The 14,546-nt window shown below is 33.6% G+C and overlaps 2 protein-coding genes across 2 annotated transcripts; both read right to left on the reverse strand.

The window, feature by feature from the left end:
* Window positions 1–1,145: 1,145 nt before the first annotated feature.
* Window positions 1,146–2,779, reverse strand: LOC118057793 (putative UDP-rhamnose:rhamnosyltransferase 1). Its single transcript, XM_035070504.2, has one exon. The coding sequence runs from the start codon at window positions 2,687–2,689 to the stop codon at window positions 1,286–1,288; it is 1,404 nt and encodes a 467-aa protein (XP_034926395.1). The 5' UTR covers window positions 2,690–2,779; the 3' UTR covers window positions 1,146–1,285.
* A 7,232-nt stretch (window positions 2,780–10,011) lies between these two features.
* On the reverse strand, window positions 10,012–11,691 carry LOC118057794 (putative UDP-rhamnose:rhamnosyltransferase 1). The gene has a single exon (XM_035070505.2). It carries the CDS (start codon window positions 11,549–11,551, stop codon window positions 10,148–10,150), a length of 1,404 nt encoding a protein of 467 aa, XP_034926396.1. The 5' UTR covers window positions 11,552–11,691; the 3' UTR covers window positions 10,012–10,147.
* Between the last annotated feature and the right edge of the window lie 2,855 nt (window positions 11,692–14,546).

Genomic DNA, 14,546 nt, shown 5'->3' on the forward strand with positions numbered 1-14,546 from the left:
TATTTTTGTCCTAATAACTTTATCTTTATTCTAGATTGATTAATCAAATTTTAGATTTAATAATCAAATATTTGATGAATAATAAAAATAAATAAACTTACATAAATAAAATCAATACTATATACAATCAACTAATTCACTACAAATCATATATAATAACACTCCGCCATTCAAATATTTGACAAGCCTATTGATTTAATCTTTGTGAAACTTTTTGTCACCGAATAAGTGAGAGACTTGTTTGTTTAAGCCCTTAATTAATTTTCTTCCTCTAAAAGCATAGCTATTCTCAAAGACTTTGCCATATCATGTCTAGTAAATGAACTATCCTCCTTCATGCCTACCTTAATAACCAAGCCTCTTTCCACCAAGAACCTGACATTTATTCCTTAAAATTTATGTCAAGAAGCTTTAGTTTTTTTTTTGTTTTTTTTTCCTTGTAATCTTAAAGAGGCACTACTGGTCTCATAAAAAGATAAAACAATGCTTTTGATGCGTTATTGAGCACAAATGGCCTCCCCAAAGATCACAATGCGACACGTGTGTAATAGATTTAAGTTATGCGACTTAAAAATATTTGATTTTCATAAAACATATATGACACTTTAATAAAACCTCAACAACAAAAATACACTAATTTATAATTCATCAAAGTGCATTATATATAGAAAAAAAATAGTCATTAAGTATTGAAAAAATAAATAATGAGAACCATGAAAATAACATGTTAAATACAAGTATAACAATATTTGGTAAAGGTTGTAATAATAAAGATAATTTATTCATATAATGTGTATGATTAAAAAAGTATATTTTAGACTCATAAACTATATATATATATATATATATATAATATATATATATATATATATATCATTTTGGATTTATTTTTATTTCAATCATGGAGCTTTCGATTCATTCCTTTATTTTCAATAAATAATTATTGTTTTTTCTTTCTTTCTTAATGCATCTTATAAAAAAACTAGTTATATGATTTAACTTTAAGCAACAACTTTAATGCATCTTTTTATGGCACTTTGAAAAAGTTCTCAATAATAAAAGACATCAACAATTTTATTCCAAATATTTTAATAGTGAGAGGTTTTCTTACTTCAATATTTTTTTTTAACTCTAAAAACAAATACTTCTCACAATCAAATGAAGACTTTATTCCCAAAACAAGACACAATTATTTATCATAGTTGCCCAAATATTTATCCTCGAGCAAGATGAGGATAAAGACAGTGAGAGATCGATCGGACAATCGGGATACGTTTCGACATTTTCAAGAAACTCCATCCTTCAGATACTTCACAAACCTATTGATGTAGTCCCGATGCAGCTTCCTATTCTGGAATATGGTAGCGGCATCTTTTGCTCGAGTCTTCAGCTGACTTCCTTCCTCCGAGGCCATAGCTAGTCTCAGAGACTTGGCAATATCATGTCTGGTAAATGATCCATCTTCCTTCCTGTCTACCTCGACAGCCAAGCCCTTCTCCACAAGTAGCCTGGCATTCAGCCCTTGATCTGCGATAAATGGCAAAACAATTAAACAAAGTCCATACTGCAGAGTTTCTATTACGGAACCCCACCCGGAGTGAAACAATGATCCCCCTATCGATGGATGCGATAGAAGTTCTAGTTGTGGTGCCCATCCTATGGAGACAATCCCTTTCTCGGAGGTCTTGTTATTGAATTCTGGGGGTAGAACATCGAGATCTGTTGCTGCCCAAGTCGGTTTCCTAAGTGCCCAGAGATATGGCAATTTTGATAGCTCCAGCCCATACGCTATCTCATAAACTTGGTCTTTGGTCAATTTACACTCACTGCCAAATCCAACAAATACCACAGATTCGTGTTCTTGATTGTCAAGCCACTCGAAGATCGTGTTCCATGTCCCATCAGTTATTTCTCTTTTCTCTGGTTTTTCTGGAGGGAGCAAGCCTATTGGAATTACCTGCTTACTCATGATTTTCTGGTATACATCCATGTACTCACCTTCAAATTCAATGCAGCTACGGACAGCTATAGCTTGACATCCACTTACAGTCTTTGCTACCCGTTCGGCATCTCTTATGCCTGAGGCATTCTCCCCAAATATCGCAGGATACATGTTTTTTGCCTCATAGCCTCGGAAAGCTACAGACGATGGGAAGGTTATCCACTCCGGTGGTGAAGTCAGAGATTCCGGGGATCCCCTAAACCTCTTCTGGCCATCGCCAACAAAATTTCCTGGATGCCCCATAAACGCTCCCATGGCTCCAGAGAAAATCGACAAGTATATTAGCGGGATACCATATTCTTTTGCCATGTCAACAGCCCAGTGAGAACAAAAATCAACAATTATCCAATTCGGGGACTTCTCAGCGACAAACTGCTTGAAGGGGTGTTGTAAGAGATCATAGGCGATCTTCAAGTATTGGATTTTCTCAGCAGGAATGTCTACTGTTGCCTCAGCTCCTTCTGGCAAGCCATACTTAACGTCCAAATCTGGAAAAGGAAGCTCCACTAAGTTTATTAGCGGTGCTAAGGTTGGTGATATTGCAGGTAGTCGCTGTATATTCCTGGGAGTTGATACAAAGGAGACATGAACTCCAGCTTCGGCTAAAGCTTCAGAGAAATGAAAAAATGGCAATATGTGACCAAAGGCCGACCATGGAAATATTACTAAATGCAAATCACTCGCCATAACTATGTGAATACTGAAATGATCTGTATGAAAGTAATAAAAGGTCTATCCTGATTCCGAGAGTGCCACAAATGTTTAAGAAATTGAAAGGAGGCTGTCCACTTATCGAATCCTAAAGTTTTAGAATTATTGTTGCCACCTACTTTTTTTTTTTTTTCAAAGGTCTTTGCAGTTTGCACTCCGTGTTACCTTTTTTGGACAATCCAGTAGTTTAATACAAAAATCATTTTCAGATATTTCCAGCTTTTGACTTTATGACCAACTCAACCTGCTTTGCGGGCTGTCTGTGACTCTGTGTTGGAAAAGATGGTTTTTATATAAAATTTAATACGAGAAATTAGGCATGTTTGGTGCGGTAAGAAAATACTTTTAAAAAAAATTAATTTTTTTTTTATTTTAAATTAATATAAAGCACAAATTCCGAACGAGGCTAAATGCATTTATGTGGCTGTCAAACCTCAAGTTTGATTAATCAAGAAGGCAACTTTCAAATCTCAACCAATGCAAAATGAAATGGCTGCCATCATCCCCACTAATTAGTTGATGGAATGCTTGTATTTAGTTTAAGCAGGACAGTACGACTAAAATTGATTAATTTAGCGAATATCCTTCTCAAATGATCCTTTTTTCCAATCGAGAATAAATAAATAAATTAAGATAACAGTTCCATTAATATATAATAATACTATGATTTATTTTATTTTATTTTATTTTTTGTCTTACCTAAAGATGGCCCTGTTCAAGATAACCATTAAAAGGATGAGTCATTGATGAGATAATTGCTTATACGGAGAGCGTGCTTTTCTTAATATCAAAAGTTTATGCGAAAATATTATGAGATTGTAGTGCAGTTCGTCAGGTTAGGATTTGTTTTTTTTAGAAGTTTTTAGTTTAAATATTATAAATTTAAAAAGTTATTAAAAATTTATTTAATTATTAATTTTAAAATTTTAAAATATCCGTAAACTAGTTCAGATATTCATAATTATATATAAAAAAAAATCATGTGACAAAATTGTTTACTTTTCATTTTCCTTGTTTTCTTGCATACACAGGCTGTGAATATTTAAACAAGGATCGACGTGCATCAGCCAGGGTTTTTTTTTTTTAATTATTGGGATCTTTCTGAAAGTACAGTGCAGCATATAAAAATTATTTGGAAAATAACATATTTTACATTTTACATGATCAATAATTAAAATCATGGTTTTGTTAATAAATTGTTAATAAGAATAGTAATTATATTAAACAATCGCTATCGTTAATAGTGTCATAATTAAAAAAATTATTATTATCAATAATAGTTATTTTATGCACAAACCACTAATATAAAAAAAAAATAATAATAATAAAGATTGTGTCATCCCAACACAATTTTAACATAAATTTAATCTTAAATTTTACATAAAAAACAAAACTTAAATCACAACACTAAATCCCGAATAAAACCATAAATTATCAAACCTCAAACGTATAATTATGAGTGCGATATTTTAATATCAATTTTATTAATTAATTATAATCTCAAATTAATACATGATATTTTTAAACATTGTTTTTATTTATTAATCATAAAGATAATTAATAATGGCAATAACAAAACATAACAATGTTTATTTTTTAACTTGTAAATGAATGATTTTGAAATTTTAATATTCACGTGTTCACCTGTTAATTAAACAATTTTAAATCATGTTTATCTAAATTAAGTATGAAAATGCATAATATACAAGACAGTATTAAAATCAACGTAATAATAAGCTAAAAACAATATTACATAAGTAATACAAATAAAAATAACTATTAACTAAAAAAATAACACAATATAACAATACATCTAATTCTATATATGTTTTTTGTGACAATGAATGGATGGGTCGACTTCATCAATAGCATAACTTTCACTTGTCTATGTGGTATCATCTTCTAAAACAACATCATCTAGGATCTGAGCCTATCTATGTTTTTTGAGATGATAAGTGGATGGGTCGACTTCACTAGCATAACTTTCACTTGTCTATGTGATATCATCCTCTAAAACAACATAATCTAAAATCAATGTCTCTCATAACAAATCAAGTGTAATATAACATGTCTCAAACCAAAAAGATGCATAATAATAAGCTAGTCCATCATCATTTTCGAGATTACGAAGATCAGTCACAACACGTCAACTATCATGTAACAATTGTTCAACCTAATATGAAGTAAATAGAAATTATTAATCCAAAAATAAAATGCAATGATTTTGTCCACGCCTATAAAAAGTAAAAAATACTTATAGCATTCTGAATCTGATGTACACGTGACTAATACTTCATCTCCTTGTGTGGAGAAACTTGCATTGGGTTTGGTGCATGATTCGACATATTGTGCTTAGGTACCAGCTCATACAACTCCATCTTGTTCATTCCATTTTGGATGAGTAATTTCATCATATTTCTAAATTCACATCACAACGCAATTAGATCAAAAAATATTAATGTTCTCTAAAAGAAGACCTCCAAATGACATTTATTTTAATATCATTATAATTCAACCTATGTTTTTCGATGTATAACTATTTCAATATCTTCAAATGACATATCTCTAGTTGCATTCAAGAATATAGTACTTCTATCAATATAAATGACATTATTATTCGTACCAGGAACAATAGTACCACTACAATAATATAACATAAAGAAGTTTGAAGGCATATTATGTAAAATAAGAATACTTATTTCATCAAAATCAAATTATCTCACAATTCAATGCAAACTTTAATTGATATTACTTTAACCTTAATAATATCAATAAAAACATATATAATTGCACCAATTAAAAACTAAATGGTCTCAATTGAACAAAATCTTCGGTTATGATGATTTTTATCAAAATTTAACGGACTCTGGTTGCTATGATTTTGACCATAATTTTATTAATAACATTAAAAAACCAATTATCTATCTATTTGCATCAATTCAAACAATTATATTAAATATGGCAATCAACACAATAATCAATTTGAAATCTAATTTCTCTCATTCAAACCTATTTGATTCAATAAACAACATCAATTGTATTAAAAATACATAATTGCAACACTCAAGATCCAAGATTATCTCAACATCAACAAAATACCTAATTATCAAACACTACACAAATAATCATAAATCAAAACTCAAAATTCATCAATTCAATAATGAAACCCATAAAACTAGGAGACAATGCAGTTGTTATACCTTGATTTTTTTTTATGTCTAGGCGATGGGGAGGTTGTCTAGGCCAGTGGTTTGCAACAAAAAATCAATAGAAAGAGTTGTGGAGACAAGGGGAAGATGATTCTGATATTTTGATGAAGGATCAGAGGTTGGTTTAGGTAAAGGGTTTTGCAATTCTTGGGGTTTTTCTCTTTGCATGAGTGGCAACTATAGAGAACATGTTATAATATCTAAATTAAAATATTTTTGATAAAGGGATAATAATTATAATGAGAAATTAATCATTGAATAGTTAAGTTAAACCACTTATGAATTTTTTAATATTTAAGGGATCACATTGTAATTCATCTTCAAATATAAATTAATCAATTATTGAATTGATAATAAATTAAATTGTTTAATTTATTTAGTCTTATTTTATTTAAAATTTATATTTGGGCTAACTTATTAGGGAACTTAATGGGTTATATACATAAGAACTATTGATCAGAAATTAAAATGAGAAAATTAATCTAATATGACTTGATTGTGAATAAGTTTTAGAAATTGAAGACTATAATGTAATTTGTCATAACCCAATTTTGACCATTTTTATTTTAATTATTATTATTATTATTATTATTATTATTATTATTATTATTATATTTACTGAAAAGGATAAAAGAATAATAATGCTGAAAAAAACAAGTAAAATAAAATAAATGAAGAATGAATTAAAATTTGGGTTAAGGACAACCTAATTGGAAGTTTTTGGGGTTTAATTAAACTTTGGAATTAATCTAATTAAGCTTGGAATTAATTTAATTAATCCAATTAAGGGTTTAATTGGAGAATTGATAAGTTTTGAGATTTAATTAAGCTTGAAATTAATTTAATTCATTCAATCAAGGATTTAATTGGAGAATTGATAAATTTTAAGACTTAATTAAGCTTGGAATTAATTTAATTAATCCAATTAAGGGCTTAATTGGAGAATTGGTAAATGTTAGACTTAATTGGACTTTGGATTTAATTAAATTAATGAAATCAGGGACTTAATTGAAGAAATAGCAAAGTTTGGAGTTTAATTGGGGCACGATTGCAACAAATTAAAATCCAAGGACCAATGTGTAAATAGCGCTGAGATGCAGGGGTTCAATTGAAATTTACCCAAGGACTGGATTGCAAACTTTCAAAACATCAAGGACAAAAACGCAACAATCCTCAACACTGTTCATCTTCTTCACCCGAAAAAATGACAACGGCTGCCTTTACTCCTGCATTAAAACAGAGGCACGATCGACCGATGGCATGCTAAGGGGGGATAAAAACCAGAGAAGAAGGAACGTTTAGTGGAGACTGGGAAAGGACTCGAAAAAACCAAAGAGAGGGGGAGAACCGAGGGGAACCGGGGGAGAAGAAACGAAAACATGGGAGGAGACTAAGGGGAAGAGATAGAACTGAGGGGGAAGAAATTACAGAACACAAAGACAGAGAGAATAAGAAATAAACAGGGAAGAGATAGGGCAGAGAGGAGGTAGCGTCGGCCAGCCAGAGCTCCACCATCGTCTTCGTTCCTGTGCGTCCAGCTCCAGCACCAGGCAAAAGCAGAGAGGAGACGAACGAACAGGAGAACGAAGGAGAGACTGGACAAAGGAGAAGAGAACAGCCCGCCACCACGCCATCGTCATCGTCTTCGTTCATGTGCGTCCAGCTCCAGCACCAGGCAAAAGCAGAGAGGAGACGAACGAACAGGAGAAGGAAGGAGAGACTGGACAAAGGAGAAGAGAACAGCCCGCCACCACGCCATCGTCATCGTCTTCGTTCATGTGCGTCCAGCTTCAGCACCAGGCAGAGGCAGAGAGGAGACAAACGAACAGGAGGAGGAAGGAGAGACTGAACGCAGGAGACAGAGAATCCTGAGAGCAGAAGAAAGCAAGAGATAAAGCGGAAGACGGGAGAGGACGTCGCTTGGCCAGGTCGTCACCAGAGTCTTCGTCTTCGATCTTCAAGGTGCAGGTCAGTAGCATTCCTCTTCCCCCATCTTTCCTTTTTAATTGCACTAGCATTGTTGCCAGCATGCGTGAGTAATTCACGCATGCTGGGCAACAGTGCCCGGGCTGGCTGGGCCTAGCCCAGCCCAAAAATAAAAAATAATAATGAAATAAAATAGAAAAATATAAAAAGTGTAGAAATAAAAGTTTTTGTATGTCTTAGAAAAAATATATTTTTATCAACTTATTCAATGATATTAGAATCATGAATAAAAAAAGAAAATATACTGATTTTTTCATAGCCACGAATTTTTACCAACGCCAGAATTTGAATTATTTATGGTGTAATTTTTATCAACACCAGAGTTGAAATTATTCGGGATCGGAATTTTTACCAACGCCAGAGTTGGAATTATTCGAATATTCACTGGCGCCAGAGTCAGGAATATTATAAACAAATCATCATAGCATAAGCGAATAAATGTTTAGCAATTTAAGACAAAACCAACAATGCAGTCTGCCTCAGACAGAACGTTTAAGGGGTGATAATATCTTCCCTTTTACGTAACCAGTCTCGTACCATAGAATCTCTGTTTACCAGTTAGGGTTCCTAGTAACCATAATACTAGGTGGCGACTCCTTAAACAAGATGTTTTTCCCTAAAAGAACCGGATGCCAGAAATCTGTTTTTTTTTTCATAATTCAAGAGATATATTTTTGTGGGCCACCGCGATGTCGGGTGCGACATAATTAATAAAAGGGATTACAATTCTAGACCTCTAAAAAATCAAATAGGAACTTGATTAAATAAACTTCTAAAATTATCATGAAATAATATATGTGATATTATTTAAGGAAAAAAATGATATTTTATTATTTATAAGATATTCAGGTTTTTCTAAAAATAGAATGTCATGCCTCTTATTTTTTTGTATTTTACAGAGAAAAACTATGTTAGTTATAGAAACACCTTAAACAAAAAAAAAAAAAAATAGCACTCAAAAGTATAGTGGTCCCTATTTTTTAAAAGAGTTTAAAATATTTCTCACTTGCAGTTTGTATAGATTGCAATTAAAGGTTGGATATTTGGACAGCTTGTGATTTATGATAACCTAGTCTTGAAATAATTATTCAAAACTAAAAAAATATATATATAATCTTCAAGTAATTTTTATATAAATCTTAAACGATTCTAAATTTGTTTAACATGATTCTTGCAACTTTTAAAAAAAAAAAAATTAAATTTATTTTTTTTTACTGTATATATATTCTCTCGGAAACCAACATCCACCCTATAAGCTATCTCATAGACTTGATCTTTGGTCAATCTATTCTCACGACCAAACACCACAAATACCATTGATTTGTGTTCTTGATTGTCAAGCCATTTGAAGATCTTGTTCCATGCCCCATCAGTTATTTCTTGTCACTTTTTTTATTTTTTTCGGAGGAAGAATAACTAGTGGAATCACTTGCTTGCCAAACATTTTCTGGTATATCTTCAAGTAGTCACCTTCTAATTCAAAGCAGCTACGGACAACTATAGCTCGACATCCACTGATGATCTTGGCAAATCGTTTGGAAATCTCTTAAAACTGAAGCATTCTCTCTAAATAAGACATGGAAGACCTCGTGTGTCTCATAGCTTCGAAGAGCTACAGAAGATGGCAGATTTATCCACTCATGGTCAAGTTCGAAGAGCCAATTATTGAAAATCATTTTGGGGTTATTTTTATTTCAATCATGGAGCTTTCGATTCATTCCTTTATTTTCAACAAGTAATTATTGTTTTTTCTTTCTATCTTTCTTTCTTTCTTTCTTTCTTAATGCATCTTATAAAAACTAGTTATATAATTTACTTTAATGCAACAAGTTTTAATATTTTTTTAAAAAAAATATATTTTTAGATGCAATAATTAATAATATATTAATCTAATATCCATAATTATTGAAAAATGGCCTAGCCATGAGATGAGATCACAATGTGCACGCGTCTAACACGTTTAAGTTATGTAATTAAAAAATCTTTTTATGGCACTTTGAAAAGGTTCTCAACAATAAAAGACATCAATAATTTTATTCCAAATATTTTAATAGTGAGAGGTTTTCTTACTTCAATATTTTTTTTAACTCTAAAAACAAATACTTCTCACAATCAAATGAAGACTTTATTCCCAAAACAAGACACGATTATTTATCATAGTTGCCCAAATAATTATCCTCGAGCAAGATGAGGATAAAGACAGTGAGAGATCGGACAATCGGGATACGTTTCGACAGTCTCAAGAAACTCCATCCTTCAGATACTTCACAAACCTATTGATGTAGTCCTGATGCAGCTTCCTATTCTGGAACATGTTAGCGGCATCTTTTGCTCGAGTCTTCAGCTGACTTCCTTCCTCCGAGGCCATAGCTAGTCTCAGAGACTTGGCAATATCATGTCTGGTAAATGATCCATCTTCCTTCCTGTCTACCTCGACAGCCAAGCCCTTCTCCACAAGTAGCCTGGCATTCAGCCCTTGATCTGCGATAAATGGCAAAACAATTAAACAAAGTCCATACTGCAGAGTTTCTATTACGGAACCCCACCCGGAGTGAAACAATGATCCCCCTATCGATGGATGCGATAGAAGTTCTAGTTGTGGTGCCCATCCTATGGAGACAATCCCTTTCTCGGAGGTCTTGTTATTGAATTCTGGGGGTAGAACATCAAGATCTGTTGCTGCCCAAGTCGGTTTCCTAAGTGCCCAGAGATATGGCAATTTTGATAGCTCCAGCCCATAAGCTATCTCATAAACTTGGTCTTTGGTCAATTTACACTCACTGCCAAATCCAACAAATACCACAGATTCGTGTTCTTGATTGTCAAGCCACTCGAAGATCGTGTTCCATGTCCCATCAGTTATTTCTCTTTTCTCTGGTTTTTCTGGAGGGAGCAAGCCTATTGGAATTACCTGCTTGCTCACAAGTTTCTGGTATACATCTATGTACTCACCTTCAAATTCAATGCAGCTACGGACAGCTATAGCTTGACATCCACTTACAGTCTTTGCTACCCGTTCGGCATCTCTTATGCCTGAGGCATTCTCCCCATACATCGCAGGATACATGTTTTTTGCCTCATAGCTTCGGAAAGCTACAGACGATGGGAAGGTTATCCACTCCGGTGGTGAAGTCAGAGATTCCGGGGATCTCCTAAACCTCTTCTGGCCATCGCCAACAAACTTTCCTGGATGCCTCATAAACGCTCTCGTGGCTCCAGAGAAAATCGACAAGTATATTAGCGGGATACCATATTCTTTTGCGATGTCAACAGCCCAGGGAGAACAAAAATCAACAATTATCCAATTCGGGGATTTCTCAGCGACAAACTGCTTGAAGGGGTGTTGTAAGAGATCATAGGCGATCTTCAAGTATTGGATTTTCTCAGCAGGAATGTCTACTGTTGCCTCAGCTCCTTCTGGCAAGCCATACTTAACGTCCAAAGCTGGAAAAGGAAGCTCCACTAAGTTTATTAGCGGTGCTAAGGTTGGTGATATTGCAGGTAGTCGCTGTATATTCCTGGGAGTTGATACAAAGGAGACATGAACTCCAGCTTCGGCTAAAGCTTTGGAGAAATGGAAAAATGGCAATATGTGACCAAAGGCCGACCATGGAAATACTACTATGTGCAAATCACTCGCCATAACTATGTCTGAATACTGAAATGATCTTTAGGAAAGTAATAAAAGGTCTATCCTGATTCCGAGAGTGCCACAAATGTTTAAGAAATTGAAAGGAGGCTATCCACTCATCGAATCCCAAAGTTTTAGAATTACTGTTGTCAACTACTCCTTTTTTTCAAAGGTCTTTGCACTCCGTGTCACCTTTTTTGGACATTCCAGTAGTTTAATACAAAAATCATTTTCAGGTATTTCCAGCTTTTGACTTTTGTGACCAACTCAACTTTTTGACTTTTTGGACAATCCAGTAATTTTAAATCATGTTTATCAAAAATAAATATAAAAATACATAATATATAAGACAATATTAAAATCAACATGATAATTAGCTAAAACAATATTACATAAGTAATACAAATAAAAATAATTCTTAACTAAAAAAATAACACAGCATAATAATACGTTTGGGCCTATCTATGTTTTTTACGATGATTAGTGGATGGGTCGACCTCATTAATAGCATAACTTTCACTTGTTTATGTGGTATCATCCTCTAAAATAACATCATCTAGGATTTGAGCCTATTTATGTTTTTTGCAATGATGAGTTGATGGGTTGACTTCAATAGCATAACTTTCACTTGTTTATGTGGTATCATCCTTTAAAACAACATAATCTAAGATCAATATCTCTCATAACAAGTCAAGTGTAATACAACATATCTCAAATCAAGAAGATGCATAATAATAAGCTAGTCCATCATCATCTTTGAGATTACAAAGATCAGTCACAGCATATCAACTATCAGGTAACAATTGTTCAACCAAATATGAAGCAAATAGAAATTATTAATCTAAAAATAAATGCAACGATTTTGTCCACAGTTATAAAAGTAAAAATAATAATTATAGCATTCTGAATCTGACGTACATGTGGCTAATACCTCATCTCCTTGCGTGGAGAAACCTGCATTGGTTTGGGATCATGATTCGACATGTTATGCTCAGGTACTAGCACATACAATTCCATTATGTTCATTTCATTTTGGATGAATAATTTCATCATATTTCTAAATTTCACATCACAGTGCAATCAGTATAAAAAAAAATATTAATGTTTTTTAATAAAAGACCTTCAAGTGACATCTATTTTAATATCATTAAAATTCAACATATGTCTTCTACGTATAACTATTTTGATGTTATTTTAAATTATTTTATTATTATTTTAACCTATTAATATTAAAAATACTTTTTAAAAAATATTTTATTTTAATATATTTTAAAATAAAAAATAATTTTAAAAATAATATTAACTACAATTCTAAACATTGATTAAAACCAAAATGTCATGTGCTTCTAAGGGAAAACAAAAGCCTTGTTTTTTTTACTGAAGTTGAGGGGTTAAAAAGCCATTTCACTTTTAAAAATTAATTTTGTATCTTAAATTCTTAATTCGTGTTCCACTCAGCCTCCCAAGACACCACAACCACATATCTATCTTCCACTGAATTTATTCAGCTAAGAGATGAAGATGTGGTAGGCTATGAATGTATGGGGAGATGGGTGAGGGCACCGGACACAGAGACTAGGCCCAGTTAAAAAATCATGAAGACTAGGTGTTGGACCTAGGTCATAAGTCCAGGTCCAAACACTACTCAAGATTAGGTCTGACATAGCTTCAGGACCATGGAGCTTCAAGCCTGACGAGGTGTCGGGACAATGAAGCCCATGGAACCTCAGGCTTAGCGAGGGGTTGGGATCAAGAATCGCAGGCATGGCAGGGTGCCATACCTAGATAGATAGGCCTGACAGTGTATGAGGTGTAAGGAATTGGATTTGACAGGGTACCAAACCAGTTGGACGTGGTAGTATACCGAAGCTCACGATGGTAAATTCGGATAAATCCTATTCCATGAGATAAGTTTCCCAGCAATCTAGAGTTCCTTTTTTTTCCAAAAGAAAAAGAAACAACATCCGGAGTTGGTTCAGTCATGGGGAAGTTGTTTCTAGAACTAGATAAAGTGCTTACGAGGAAGAATGGACTCAAGCTAGTACATTTGATGAGAGGGGAGGGGGGAGGTAGGTCCATAAACAAGAATCTTGTGTGGACATTATTTGATTTGAAACGATTAATGTACAATGCTCTCGTGACTAACCAGCGGCTGATTAGCAAACAGATCTCGGAAATATTTGCATGGTTTGCATCTTGATCCCCACCAGAAGTTTTTTTTTCTTTCCGATTTAACGTTTAGGGTTAATTTGTCTACTAAAGTTTAATGTAGCCATATTAATAGTTGTATATTCGAGGGATGACTGTTGATGATGGGAACAAAGGTGGGCCTCGTCATTTATATTGCACCCGTGAAGTGGGTCGGCAATAGTGGGGTGGTGGCGTGCTGTGAGAGGAGGAGGCTCACGAGATTGAATACTTCGATGCAAACCCTAAGAAAGTGAAGTAAAATGGGACCCACTAACTACTTTCCAACAGAAGAGGCCAAGGAGCAACCACCACACTCCAAATTCCCTCGGTCACATGCTCTCTGCTACAAGCTCGACAAGCTCACAAGCTCAGAAGCTATGGCACTGGTGGTGAGCCTATCCTAGTTTAGCACTATTCGAAAACATCACCCATTTAATCTCCTTCATCAAGTGGGGAAAAAACAAAGTTTCGGTGAGGAGTGATGCTTTAGAAAATGGTTAATGGGAAGGAGTGCAGTGGGAGGGTGGTGATAAGATGAATATAATGGTCATGAGTGGCATATAAACAATGGGTTCTCAAGGGATGCTAAGATCCTGTCGAGATAATTATGCTTAATTGGAATGTCTTTTTGTCAGATTATGATAATATTTTATTCGATGCTTCAAATTAATGAAGTTTAGAGCATAAGTATATGCCAATTAAGGTCGAAGAAAAATGTTTTCACGTTTCCGACCCATCTTCTCAGCTATGTAACCATGTTTCAGGCTCTTTCGTCTGCGGGATGTCATCTTTCGATTTAAAAAAAATTAATAATAAT

This window comes from Populus alba, chromosome 2 (assembly GCF_005239225.2).
Source record: "Populus alba chromosome 2, ASM523922v2, whole genome shotgun sequence".
NCBI classification, from domain to species: Eukaryota; Viridiplantae; Streptophyta; class Magnoliopsida; order Malpighiales; family Salicaceae; genus Populus; species Populus alba.